The sequence below is a fragment of the Podarcis filfolensis genome, assembly GCF_964270895.1.
Source record: "Podarcis filfolensis genome assembly, chromosome: Z".
Taxonomy (NCBI): Eukaryota; Metazoa; Chordata; class Lepidosauria; order Squamata; family Lacertidae; genus Podarcis; species Podarcis filfolensis.
In genome coordinates this window covers 25,896,046-25,909,943 of record NC_139617.1, presented here as the reverse complement: position 1 = coordinate 25,909,943, position 13,898 = coordinate 25,896,046, and the positions used below count along the sequence as shown (strand labels likewise).

The following is a 13,898-nucleotide window of genomic DNA, read 5'->3' as shown; positions in this document are numbered from 1 at the left end:
CAGAAATGTGGGGGTCTCTGGTCCTGCTGGCTTGCCTCTAATGGAATAATCCGAGTCTGAGGCCATTAGTGCCACATTCTTGGGCTGGAGGGACACTGACCCCAGAGGCTTATCCTGTAGCAGCATGCCTTTATCCTTCTGGTTCAGACTGTGGCTCTATGATCTGGAGAAGACTCTGACTCCTGGTTACCAATGGTAGGGGCAGAAAGAGTATTGGTTGAAGTCCTCCTTCAACCAGGGTGTTTCTGTCCTTTGGCCTCTATATATTCCTGCATTGTGTCCTCCAGATTTAGGGTTGCAATCCAGCAACATCTGGAAGGCACCAGTGGAAGCCATGCCTGGCTATGCATGTGAAAAATCATTTGGGATTATTTTGAGAACAAAATTCAACAGTGATGCAAAACACACTAGGCATCCTAATCTGGTGTTTGTTTACTCAGAAGTAAGGCCCAAATAAATTAATGTGCATAGGATTGTTGCTATAGTCAGTAGTATGATCACAGCTCTTAAATTGACAGGCTGAAATTAATTTTAACTTATTGATTTTTATTCTAGCTTGTCTGTTGAATTTGGGCATGGTCTAATTTTTCCCATGTGATGAGTGAGCATAAGGTGTTGGTTTGTTAGATATGTTGCAATGTAGAGAAGTAATTATATCACTGACAGCCGTAGTATTAGTTGACAGGTTGTTTGATTGCTGTTGCCTCAAGGTCATATCTCTTTCAGTAGATTCAACAGTGCAGCAGAGACATCTTTCTATGGCTCCAGTTTTCATCAGAATAGCTGTTCCTGCAAGAAGCAAATCAGACAGATTCTCTCCCTTTATGTATATAAGAATTTCTTATTGTACATGATAACAAGTGTCTCATTTTTGATCTGGGATAGTATCCTCTTGGCAACTATTCTGTTGGTTGTAATCCTTTGAGGAATGTTTTGAAAGTAGTTTCTTACTAAAATATGGATAACAGCTCCTTTTTTATTGAAATACCGTTCCTCTTTATAGGTACATTAAATGCACTCAGCAATTAGGAAAATGAGTCTGGAGCAGGCCCCCTCAAGAGGTGGTGGACTCTCCTTCCTTGGAGGCTTTTAAGCAGAGGTTGGCTGGCCATCTGTCATATATGATCTAATTGAGATTCTTGCATTGCAGGGGATTGGATTATATGACCCTCGGGGTCCTTCCAGCTCTATAATTCTATGATTCTGTAAATATGTGTGTTTAAATAAAAGCCTTTTCCTTAGCACTTCAGATGTTTATGAATGTTCTGTGACATCACAACCACCTCAGACAATCAAACAATGTTCCTCCCCTGTTCTTGACTGTTTGTCTCATTGTGTATGAGACTGCATGTCTCATATCACCTTAACTCTAATAGCATTCTAAACTCGTTCTTTGGGGGAAGGTTTTTTTGGGCATAAATGGTTGCTCCCTTTTGGAACTGCTTTTAATTGCTGTAGTTAACTTTTTTTTTTTTGGTTGCTGCATTTTTAAAACCTTTCTCACGCTGCTGTTTCAGTGTTTAATGGCTGCTTAATCAGTGTTATATTGTGCTTAAAATGGTCAAGTGTGCATTAAGTTTAAATTGGTGTCAATGAAAGTTGTTTGTTAAACCTAATTATAATCTGGAAGCAATTTTGGGTGAGCGTGGGGGTCATAGCTGTCAACTTTCCCCTTTTTTAAAGGGAAAATCCTATTCGGAATAAGGGAATTTCCCTTAAAAAAAGGGAAACGTTGACAGCTATGGTGGGGGTTGCAGTTGGGAAGGAAAGTTTTAATCTTCTTAATATACTTACACACACACACACACACTGCATCCACTGCACAACTATTAGTTTTATATATTTTTACGTATGTCCCATTGGAAACTGTCTACTAAGTCCAAATGGGGAGACTAGGGAGGGGACAAAGAGGGGTGAAGAGAGGGGAAAGGAAATAAAGTGAAAAGGTAGAATGAGGGGGAGGGAATGGATGGTGTATCAGAGCCCTGCTCTTACCTGCTGCTCCACACCTGGGCTGCATTCACTTGGCAGTTTATTCCATTTCCCTGATGCTTCTCTGTTCATTTCCACATTATTTTTGAGCTTTCACATCACCTAAGAGCCACTTCCGGAAAACTAATGGAACACAGAGCATACTCAAAGCTCATTTCCATGCTATTTGATTCCAAGGGGGTGGGTGGGTGGTGGGTGGGATGTGTTTGCAGCCTTCTTTACCTGGAAAATCACAGAAGTAAAGTAACCAAATCTGGAGTGGTATGCCAGAGTGCAAATCTTTCCTGCAGTTTTCATGGCGGAATCATGAGGGCACAGAAGCACCCATGTGCAGAAAGGGTTGTTGGGGAGCAGTGACAATGACATTCTTTGTTGTTGTACCTGGGGTTTGGCAAAGCTGGCCCCTGCCAAGGGCGCTGGTGGGGGGTGGGTTGCAAAAATTGCCCCTCTTTCGGTGCCTCAACAGAGGAATCTGAATTCTGGTGTGGGCCATCACAGCAGCAATTGCAAGGGTGGGTGGGTGGGCTGGTCAGCCACATTTTGTCCATGGGCCAAACATTCCCCACCTCTGGAATAGAATGTGTGTGAGTGAGTGAGTGTGTGTGTGTGTGTGTGTGTGTGTGTGTGTGAGAGAGAGAGAGAGAGAGAGAGAGAGAGAGAGAGAGAGGAAAGACGGAGGTATTTCTGGTACTACTGAAGGGGAGGTGAATTTTGCCCACCACTGCTCCTGCTACTACACCCTTTAAAATTACGTAAATGCTGGGCCCTCTCCTGGAATAACTGTTGCTGTATCAGGAAGGTTGATAAATTGATAATGCCCAGTGGGCACTTCCCACTGTTTTAGAAATCCATCTGTGTTTAAGAAATGTGATTGCAGGAGGAACTTCTCTTCCTCTGGCTCTACTTTTATTTGAAATACCCCATTGCTATATTGTCACTGTTGTTTTCTAATCCCTTCCCTCTTTTCCGTTCTCAAAAGGGGAAAGTTACGTATGTTCATCTGACAACTTTTTTAAGAAAGTGGAGTATACGAAGAATGTCAACCCCAACTGGTCTGTCAACGTGAAAACCTCCGCCAACATGAAAGCGCCTCAGTCCCTGGCCAGTAGCAACAGTGGTCAGGCCAGGGAGAACAAGGATTTCGTGCGCCCCAAGCTGGTGACCATCATTCGGAGTGGGGTGAAACCCAGGAAGGCTGTCCGTGTGCTGCTGAATAAGAAGACGGCACATTCCTTTGAGCAAGTTCTCACTGATATCACAGAAGCCATAAAGCTGGAAACAGGAGTTGTCAAAAAGCTGTACACGCTGGATGGAAAGCAGGTAAGATCATTTTGTTCAAATGCCCCCAAGACCTCCAAAGTTTCACAACAGTACAAAGAGTGGAAGGAAATACACAAGTAGAATTGTGTGGCGTTTGGTCCAAATATTTTTTGCTCTATAAGACACACCAGACCACAAGACGCACCTAGTTTTTGGAGGAGGAAAACAAGAAAAAAAATATTCTGAATCTTAGAAGCCAGAACAGCAAGTGGGATTGCTACTCAGTGAAAGCAGCAATCCCTCTTGCTGTTCTGGCTTCTGTGATAGCTGCGCAGCCTGCATTCGCCCCATAAGACGCACACACATTTCCCCTTACTTTTTAGGAGGGAAAAAGTGAGTCTTATAGAGCAAAAAATACGGTACTTAAAAACACCATCAAATTCTTAACCAGCGAGCCTCAGAATGGGAGACTTGTTACAACACTGGTGTCTTCTCCTCTCCCACATGCTATCTGGAGTCTTCAGTCTGTTTAGAAGCCAGGATTGGAACTCCTTCCTAAATTGAGACAGTGTCCTGTTTGGAGGGTCTCATTTTCTATCCCACATCCACTCCTGCCACCTGATCATAAGCAAGCCCTACTCACATGATAGGTGTGCAGGTAAGCTGACTTGGTCATATGATGCTTGTGTCTACACTGAAGCTGTGTATACATTAATATCAGTCCAAAATAATTCATGTTTTTCCTTAACATGCTGCTTTCACTCTAGATTGATTCTAGGTCCTGCCATCTTCAAGGGTGGGTGTGGCTATTTGTCACTTGTTTGAAAACCTGTCCCTTGCCTTTTGCACCCTGCACACCTCCCAGGTGAATGAAGAAGGAAGTGGGGTTTGTAGTATTGGTGTACAGCCACCCAGTGTCATTGGATATACTCCTTGTGCACACACACACTTTGCCAGGACAGCCTACATCTGTTTTCAAATTACAGTGCAGCATAATGCAGAATCAATTTGCAAGAAGTTTTTTTTTTTTAATGAAACCAGTTTCTTGAACTGCTTTTCAGGCACAATTCAGCAAATAAGTAAATAAAATAATGCAATATATCTAGATTGTGTATAGACTACATCGAAAAAGCAAGTACTGAGTCTCCAATTTGTTCTAGAATAAAATGCCACGTGTACACAGTCTGAGTGGCATAAGTTAGCTTCCTTCACAACTGCATCACAGGTCGTTCTAGGGAAGGGTCCTAGCTCACTGGTAGAGCACCTGCTTGGCATAAGAACATAAGGAGAGCTCTGCGGGATCAAGCCAAAGGATTATCTAGTCCAGCATCCTATTCTCACAGCAGCCAAGCAGATGCCCATAGGAAACCTGCAAGCAGGACCTAAGTGCAACAGCGTTCTTCCAGCTTGTGATTCCAATCAGCTGGTTTTCAGAGGCCTTCTCCACTCCAAATTTATCTAATTCTCCTTAAAGTCATCCACGTTGGTAGTCATCATTGCATCCTGTGCGAGCAAATCAGGTCCCAGCTTCAATCACCAGTTAGGTATGGGATCCATCCCTGTCTGAAATCACTGTTGTGAGCACTGGTGGAGGAACAGGGGTGTGGGGGGAGCGTGCCACCCCCGGCGGCACAATCCCGGTGGGGTGCCATCACAGCTGTCCCCCCATGCTGGGCGCCACACCCCCAGGACGCGTGCCATGCCCCTTTGGGCAGCGTGCCACACTCCCAGGATGCGTGCTATGCCCCTGCGTGCAGCGCACCACACCCTGGGATGCGCACCATGCCCCTGCGAGCAGCGTGCCATGCCCCCAGGATGTGTGCCAGCCACACCTCCGCCTGCTCTCCGCCCCCCCCCCCCACCAGAGCTTGAAGCTCCGCCACTGGTTGTGAGACAGCATAATACCGACATAAGTGAACAGTGGTCTGAATCAGTATAAAACTCCTTCCTTCCTTTCTCCCACATACATATTCAGCCTTCCCCACCTTATGCTTGACCATTAGCCATGCTGGCTGATGCTGAAAGAAAACTGTTCTCCACCCAAAGGGTACCATGTTGGAGAAAGCTGGCAGGAAAATCACATTAACCTCCTTTTGAAAGCTCCTTATTTGTGCCTGGGGGGGGGGGAATGAGTGAATCTAGTATGTAGATATACCCCTCAACCCAGTATATTCAATATATGGGCAGCTAAGGGGGGTGGGGTAGGGGCAGCTGCCCCCCCTAAAACAAGTAAATCAATAAAAATATTTAACTAACTGAGATTCTGCACCCCCAACATAAAGCCACCCCCAATCACAAAGCCTGGCTATGCCCATGGTTCAATATGCTAACTACATTTAAATATAGTTAATGAAAAACTGGGAATCCTTAGCTGAACATCCTTCAAATATTTGAAAGCTGCAGAGTGCAATCCTAAGCATATTTCCTCAGAAGTAACTCTCGCTGTGTTTCATCAGAATTATTCCCTAGTCAGCAGGCACAGGATTGCAGCCTTAGCCCCTTCACACTCTACAATTTTATAATCTGTTGCAATATCCTCTTCCCGTTTCCCTTACCCATGTTTTTCCATATTCCTTCTCTGATACTAAAGCCATGCTGACTAAATGAACATCTACTGAAGCCTAAAATTAACCTGCCAAAGTGGTCACCATCTGTTCCTATAGAAGCCAGATTTTTCATGCCAGTGGTTATGTTACTAAATTGTCACTGGTATTAGTATCAGGCGGGAGAATGCAGCCAACCATTGGAGGAAAACAGATGCACCAACACCACTGTCCTGAGCACCACTGAACTGTGAATATTCTCCAAAGTATTCTCCCTCCGCTGCTGCTGCTGTTGCTGCCACCACCACACACTTTGAAATAAACAATGCAGGCAGATTGTACCAGAGTATTATTTTGGCTTTAGGGCACAGTCTCAACAGTTCTCAAGCTTCACACTAGTCAGAACGTTTTAAAGCAAAATGGGTTGCTGTCTGTCTAGAAACAAAGTGAGTTGGAGGAATGGGTAGAGATCATTTGGGGTGAACAGATTCCCCGGCATATTGCATCCCATTATTACTGTGGAGGAGTCTGCTGAAAATGTCGTGCTCCTCTTTCCTTTGGGTTTATTACTGAGATTTTCCAAAAGTATGCCTGGAATTGGCACATGGACAGTTTCCTGAAGGTTTAAAGTGTCCTGCTGTTCATTGGTTATCTCTCTCTCTCACACACACACACACTCCTCAGCCCCACCCTGCTAGTGTGTGCAGATAAATTAGGTTACAAAAAGGAATGTGGATGCAATTCCTTTTGCACTGTACTTCATTGGTAACTGAGGGCTAATCCACACTTCCTCTGGTCCCACTGCTTTTCCCTGGGGATAACTGCTCTTTAGTGTTCAATCCGGTTTCACCCGGGTTGCCATTTATTCCAATCTATCACTAAAGAGCAGATTTTTCCTTGGAAAGCAGAGGGCAACAAGCTGATGTGTGGATTAGCCCTTAGACTGAACACACACAAGGGACTGAGAATGCACATGTCCAGCAGTCTGAATGAAGTCCAGAAATAAAATTTTCAAACTGAGCATAGGAAGCTGCCTTGTATTGACTCATACCATTGGTCCATCTAGATCAGTATTGTCTACGCTGACTGACAGCAGTACTCCAGTACTGCTGGAATCTTTTTCAGCCCTACCTGGAGATGCCAGGGTTTGAACCTGGAGTTTTCTGCTTTCAAAGTGGAATCTCTAGTGCTGAACTGTGGCCCTTCTCCATAATGCGAATGCCAAACTCTCTATCTAGCTATCTATATACATCCATTCAAATAAACTGCGCCTTTCTTTAGGGTAGTTTTCAAAATGAGGAAAAGGGCTTCTAGGTGAGCTGATCTAGGACCCTCTGGACTCCCTGCCCTTTGACTTCCCTACCTCCTAGGTCCTCTTCCCTGTCCACATCTGTTCCACAAAACTTCTCCTTCTGACAAAACTTCCCCTGCCCACAAAACTTCTGCTCAGCCAAACTGACATTGTTGCCTTCCCTCACAGACTTTGGAGTACAAATATTTTTACAGCTTTGTTCCGACTTGTGTGCAACGGAGGGCAAGGGGAGTCAACTAGGGACTAAAGTGACATAAAGCTCACAGAGCCAATGTGATTGCTCACATTAGTGAGCAGGCCTGATGTGGAATTTTTTTTAAAGGGCATCAAAAGAGTTTCACATGACCAACTGGTTTACTGGCATCATTGGAGACCTGAAGGAGCGTCTCCAACCCCTTCGTTCAGCCCGGACACTGAGATCCAGCTCCAAGGGCCTTCTGGTGGTTCCCTCACTGCAGGAAGTGAAGTAACAGGGAACCAGGCAGAGGGCCTTCTCGGTAGTGGTGCCCACCCTGTGGAATGCCTTCCTGTCAGATGTCAAGGAAATAAACAACTATCTGACTTTTAGAAGCCATCTGAAGGCAGCCCTGCTTAGGGAAGTCTTTAATGTTTGATGTTTTATGGTATTTTTTATATTTTGTTGGAAGCCACCCAGAGTGGCTGGGGAAACCGAGCCAGATGGGCCGGGTATAAATAAATAAATTATTATTATTATTATTATTATTATTATTATTATTATTATTATGATTGGCTTCCAGAAATCTCCCTAAAGTTGCATTCTTTTTCCTAACCTCTGACAGCCGGAACATCTCAAGTTCTTGACTTGCTCATCAATTGAATGGTTCCATTGGGTTATAAGTAATGGCTTGAGAATGTACAACATGCAGTCAGGATCTGCATGTTGTGCAGGGCCTGCTGGAGATTAAGCATAATAACCAGAGATTGAACAAAATTCAGCCGATATATACACATTCCCCAAGGACACGGTCAGAGGCAGTAACACTTCTGAATACCGGCTGTTTGACACCACAGGAGAGGAAGATGCTCTTGTGCTTGAGTCCTACTTGAGGGTTTCCCATAGACATCTAGGTGGTCACTGTGAGAACAGAATGCTGGACTAGATAGGCCATCAGCCTGGTTTAGCAGGCTCTTTTCATCTGTGAAACATGCATAATTTTCTCTTAATGGACAGGTTATTTGCTCATTCTGCACATATAAGATCCATATTTGGGGGAAGGTTATCATATGCACCTACCAAAAACAAATGGGGAGGAGGAACATTGGCTTGTTATTCCATAGCTTTTATTTTCCTAAGTCTTTAGCTAAGTGCTGCTGCTGCTTCTAAATGTTACCTGTCTTTTCCAATGAAGTTATATACATATTCATGTGTCAGGACATTTGTGGTTTTACACACCAGAGAATTCCTAGCCCTGTTAGAATGTTTCCCTCTAGCAGTCTTTGCCTCTACAAGGATGTAATGTGGCAGGTGATAGGTGAACTCCAGATACCTGCTGGAGAAGCAGATGCAAATGTGTACCAAGGCTAGGTCACTGCTAGATTCTGCAGAGCTCTGTGAATTTGCCACCTTTGCTTAGATGACGCGTGAAGTGAGATAGTTCAAGCAGTGGAAGAAGAAGAAAAGTTAGTGAACAGCCGTTTCCACATAAGGTACAAATACAAATGAAACCATTGTTTCCAGAGCTATGGTGGTGCCATTCTTCAAGAAACAACGCCTAACATGATTGCTTCAGACCCATAACATTGGCTACACATTGACATGTGGGTATTCAGTAGTTCAGGGGCAGCTAACCTGGTCCCCTCAAGATGTTGTTGGATGACAACTCCCATAAGCATCCACTGGCATAACCAATGGTCAGGGATGATGGCCATTCCTACTAGCTCATACTGATGAGGGGACCAAATGTTGCATCCCTGAAAGTAGGCAAGGTCCCCAAATCCAGAGAGAAATGTGGGCTTGGCCAGAGGATCATAAGGATCCCTAGGATGAAGGTTGGATTGGCCAGGTTTGGTATCTAATATATTAGGAGTCTGTTGTTTTTCAGCTCAAGCCACTGACATCAGGGATAATATCGATTGTAAAATGGTGTAGAGAGATTTAAAATGGCACCACCAGGGAGCAGATCTTTTTCAATGAATGATGACTTTTCTATTATATCCTACTTTGCAAAATGGAAGATAATTTAAAACCAGTTTGAGGAGGGACAGTTTATATTACATACACAGAGGAATACACACACGAACACACACACACACACACACACACACACACACACACACACACACGGAGTGCAAATATACAGCAGCTGGAACAGTGCAGAAGGTCACAGCTTTTGCAGCTCTGCTCCATGAAGAACAATGGAAATAATAAGTGGTATTGACTCCACAGGAATAATTATGCAGCCAGTCTGCCTGCAGGGCAGCAGGGGAGAACAGGACGGTGAGGTCCTTCGTTTCTATCCCCATCCCTCGCCATCTGTTCTCTGCCACTTAGCTGATATCTGGTCCACTGGCAGGGCCTGAAAAAGCTTGTTCTTCTCTTGGCAATCTACAGACATCAGTCCCTACCATGTGCTGATGGGCTTGAAGGCTCAAGAGCCTGGTATGGGTACTTGACCTCAGATACAATGTCTGGTGGAAGGGCAAATGGCACAGTCTTTCCATCCCTTCTCCTTTTTGACTAATTTACGTATATAAAAGTATTTGCTTGGATGGTGAAATATACATCTTTAAAAAAAAAAAGCTGGCTGGAATGCTTGGTGTAATTCTATGTTCCCTATTTCTAAGCTATGTGAATAGAAATAAATGTATTCGTACTCTCCTCCAACATCTCATGGCTCCACGAAGAGGATTCTTATGCACTTGGTGAATTTCTGGGATGCACATTCTTTTACTTTTCTGCCAAACTTTTTTGCATTAGGCTTTCTTGATCTTGGTCTAAGAACTTATGGAAGCTTCTACAGATCTGATCTTGTTATATTTTGATTTACTGCATGCTCTAGGTTGCTTTGTTGGGTGTTTGTCAAAAAAACCAAGACATGCGCAAAAAATGAGAAGCCAATCAACCAAACAAAAAACCTGGTTGGAACAGTAAATAAGGGTGGGGTCAATTATTTATTTACTTCCAATATTTACAGACTGCTTTTCACCATAAATGGTATTGAAGCAACCAGTTTTTAAAACGTCTATCATCTTGGCTAGTAACTATTATCCTACTTACCTTCCATGAATTTCTCCAACCCTCTTTAAAGCCACCCAAATGTGTAGCCATCACTAACTCTTGTAGGAGCTAATTCCAGGGTTTAACTATGTGCTGCGTGAAGAAGTGCCTCCTTATCTGTTCTGATTCTTCTAGAATTCAGTTTCAGTGGGTAACCCCATCAGATTCTAATATTATGAGAGATGGGGGCGGGGGACCTCTCTCTGTCCACTTTCTCCAAGCTTGAGGTTTCCAGGCCTGAGGGGGCCCTGAGCAAAGTGTCCTCTGGTGGGTCTCTTTCTTCATCAATGGGCCCTGGAGGGCTTACCTAGAGAAAGAGAGCAACAGTCCGCTGTGTATTACGAGATGGCTTAGCTGCCATTTTAATTTCACATGGTGCCCTGAGACAATGTCCCACTTTCCCATTATGGGAAATTTAAATTGCAGTAGACTTAAAAGGGGCCATGTCAGGCAGCAGCCCTGGGCCATACCAGGATGCTGGGTGACGGCAACTGCCCTGGGACACCAGGTGCTGATGCTGACCCAGATTAAAAATTACTTGAGTATATACTGAAAGATTTGTGAACTTCTTAAACCTGAAAAGCTTTCCTGAAGAGTTCATTTCTGGACAACTCAGCTGTAATGGGACTGAAACACTCCCTCTCGCCTTCCTAATGCAGCCATATCAGAAACCTTATCAACTGCTGGCAGACTGCAGGATTACATGTAAATGAAGTATCAAAGGCTAGAATTAGAATATTAGCTATGATGAATATGACTTTTGCATGCTCAAGTGGGCTTCACAGTGGATTAAAAGCATCCTAGCCTACATCTCTTAATTGTTGCTGAAAGTTTAAGGCACTGTTTTCACTGAATTTTAATATGGTGTTATTACTTTCTGCGATACTATGGATTTTCTATTATTTTAGACAACTGCAGTCACTGAGGTTTACATCTGGACAAGCATATGTCAGGATGAAATGAAAGCAATGAGACTTTTATAGCCAAACATGCCAGTCAACAAACTGCTTCATTGCCTGTGTAGGGAATTTTTATTTTTAACTTTTTGGCATCATTTGTTGTTCAAAATTTGAAATGGAGTTTTGCTGATGTTGCTAGCCTAGATCTTTAATCCTTGTTTTTCGGTGTGATTAGGGACTTGCCATCAAATCACCCATAATCACCAATGATTGCATGTTCTCTGCATATTTTTTTAAGCAGCAAAGGAAACTCTCAGCTGTGCATAATAGCAAGGATTTGGACACCTCTTAATTACTAATGTTAAGTATTCAATTGGCAAATCATCCTCACTGCATGCTAATTAGTGTCACAGTCCAAAGAAGAGATGGGCACAATATAGACTATAAGCGCCATGAGGTCCAATATGCCCGTTTTAGAAACTGTATTCGTGCAGTCAGTGCAGCCAGATCTTTATTGGAATACAACTTTCATCATTCCTGATCTGATGGGTGTTGGCCAAGAGCTGACAGTGCCCACTTTGCTGCCACCACTGCCGTAAACAACTGCAAATATATATATAATCTATAGGCAAACATGAGTACCAAGACAGTACAACTGACTGGAGAAAATATTGCACAGCTCTCATGAAGAATTCCAACCATAATGTGTTCCTCAGGGTCTTGGTCTCAGTGCTGCCTTTGTAGAACTCAGTAAGGAAAAGGATGGTGACAAAACTCAACCTATTGCCCATTGGGAATGATAAGGGGGAAGGCAAGGAGGCCAACAGTCGGTGGAGACAAAGCCCATGACAGGCAAAGCCAGAGCAAAATAACACCCAGCACCAACCAATTTTAGTTCCTCTGCCCCTGTCCTGGACCATCACTGGACTGCTTGTAAATACAGTGGTATCTCGGGTTACATACGCTTCAGGTTACAGACTCCGCTAACCCAGAAATAGTACCTCGGGTTAAGAACTTTGCTTCAGGATGAGAATAGAAATTGGGCGGTGGTGGTGTGGCGGCAGTGGGAGGCCCCATTAGCTAAAGTGGTGCTTCAGGTTAAGAACAGTTTCAGGTTAAGAACGGACCTCCAGAACGAATTAAGTACTTAACCCGAGGTACCACTGTAAGAAGATAAGCAGGTGGGAGCTTGCTAAGGGCAGGCTGTGTTTAGTGAGACAGTGCTCCATTTGCCTTTATGGGTTAGCCTCCTTTGACAGCCGTGTTTGTGCTTGAGCTAATAAATAAATAATAATAAAAACCCAGAGTCTCATCCTGCAAAGCCACAGGTGTTTTGAAGGCCCACTCTCAGCACGAGAGGCTATCCAAGGGCAATATTTAGGCCATAGGACAAAAACCGTCTTGATTCAATGTCTCCCACCTTCCCTTCTTCACGTGCTTCCTTCCCATAACTCATGGCTTTGACTGGTGTGTGTATTCCCATTCCCCCAACCTCCCATTGTGTAGTCTGGCAGCTGCAAGGACCAGTTGCTAGGTGACAGCCTCTGCAGCACAAAGCGCTCCGGCTGGGCAGGTCAGTCCTGCCATTTTCAGACAGCTGTGCATAATTTCTATTTGCCTCTCACTGTCGCTAAATCACAGGGCGCCGAATCAGCATAAAACATCTAATGGAGATTAAAGGGCTGCACTTATTCTCATTGCTTTATTCTTCTTTAAAAACACTTCTTTGGTGAAAAGAGATTGCACATGGGTAGGCTTGTCTTTGACTAGAGCCAGACCAGTGGGGTTAAAAATTAATGTCAGGCCAGAGTATTTTTTTGGCATTTAGGGTGTGTGCACATGTGTGCGTGCGTGTGCGTGCGTGTGTGTGTGTGTAAATACACTCAAAAGATTGGATTACTCATTGTAGACAGGCAAAATCAAATAACAGGTGGGGTAAGATTACCTTTGAAGGAGAAAGAGCTGTAGCCTGTAGCTCAGTGGCAGAGTACTTGGTTTGATGCACAGAATCTCTAGTTTGGACTGGGAATGCCCCCTGCCTGAGATCCTGGACAGCTTCTGCTGGTCAGTGAACAGTTATTGCGCTGTATGGGTCAGTGGTCTGACTCTATAAAAGGCAACTTCCTATATTTCTGCAAGGGGGCTATGAACTTAACTTCCTTTTCTTTGTTAATAGGGAAAAATGCTTTTCTGCCACTTCAGGGAGCCAGTTGGCTGACCTCAGTAATCCAAGGGTGTTCCCTTTGTAATTTAAGAACCTTTGGCCCTCCAGATGTTGCTGAACTGGAACTTGCATCACTCCCATTGCCTGGGGCTGATGGGAGTTGTAGTTCAGCAACATCCGGAGGGCCGAATGTTCCTTGCACCTGGTATAGAAGGCCATTCCCAGGCAGGTTCTTGGGAAGGTGGAGGAGATGACTGCTTTAATTGAAACAGAGTTCGCCAGCATGCAAAGTTGAGATCCATTCCAGAGACACATTCTGACTCTGTGCGCTGCTAGAAGATCAGATCCAGATTCCTTAGATGGCATCATTGTAATCAATGTTAGCCCTATTCAAAGTAGACCCACTGAATCAATGGGATTCAAAGGCTGTGTGTCTGTAAGTGTGATGACTACAGAGAGTGAAAAGTCTTATCTTCTATGGGCAGGGAGC

At 44.1% G+C, this 13,898-nt stretch overlaps 1 protein-coding gene and 1 long non-coding RNA gene across 4 annotated transcripts in view; one reads left to right on the top strand and one right to left on the bottom strand.

Annotated features, from left to right (window-relative positions):
- Positions 1-13,898, top strand: part of DCX (doublecortin) — a 109,638-nt gene that overhangs the window by 17,907 nt on the left and 77,833 nt on the right. For all 3 annotated transcript variants that reach the window (XR_014543699.1, XM_083596076.1, XM_083596075.1), the window contains exon 3: positions 2,972-3,312. Coding sequence is in view for 2 of the 3 variants with exons in the window: in XM_083596076.1 (XP_083452202.1) it covers positions 2,972-3,312 (341 nt within the window). In the remaining variant the exon portion in view is untranslated. The remainder of the gene's footprint in view (positions 1-2,971; positions 3,313-13,898) is intronic.
- On the bottom strand, positions 526-12,703 carry LOC310754368. Its single transcript, XR_014543765.1, has 3 exons — positions 12,665-12,703; positions 10,346-10,652; positions 526-789 (listed from the first exon to the last, which is right to left on the bottom strand). It is a non-coding gene; the product is annotated as an uncharacterized lncRNA (long non-coding RNA).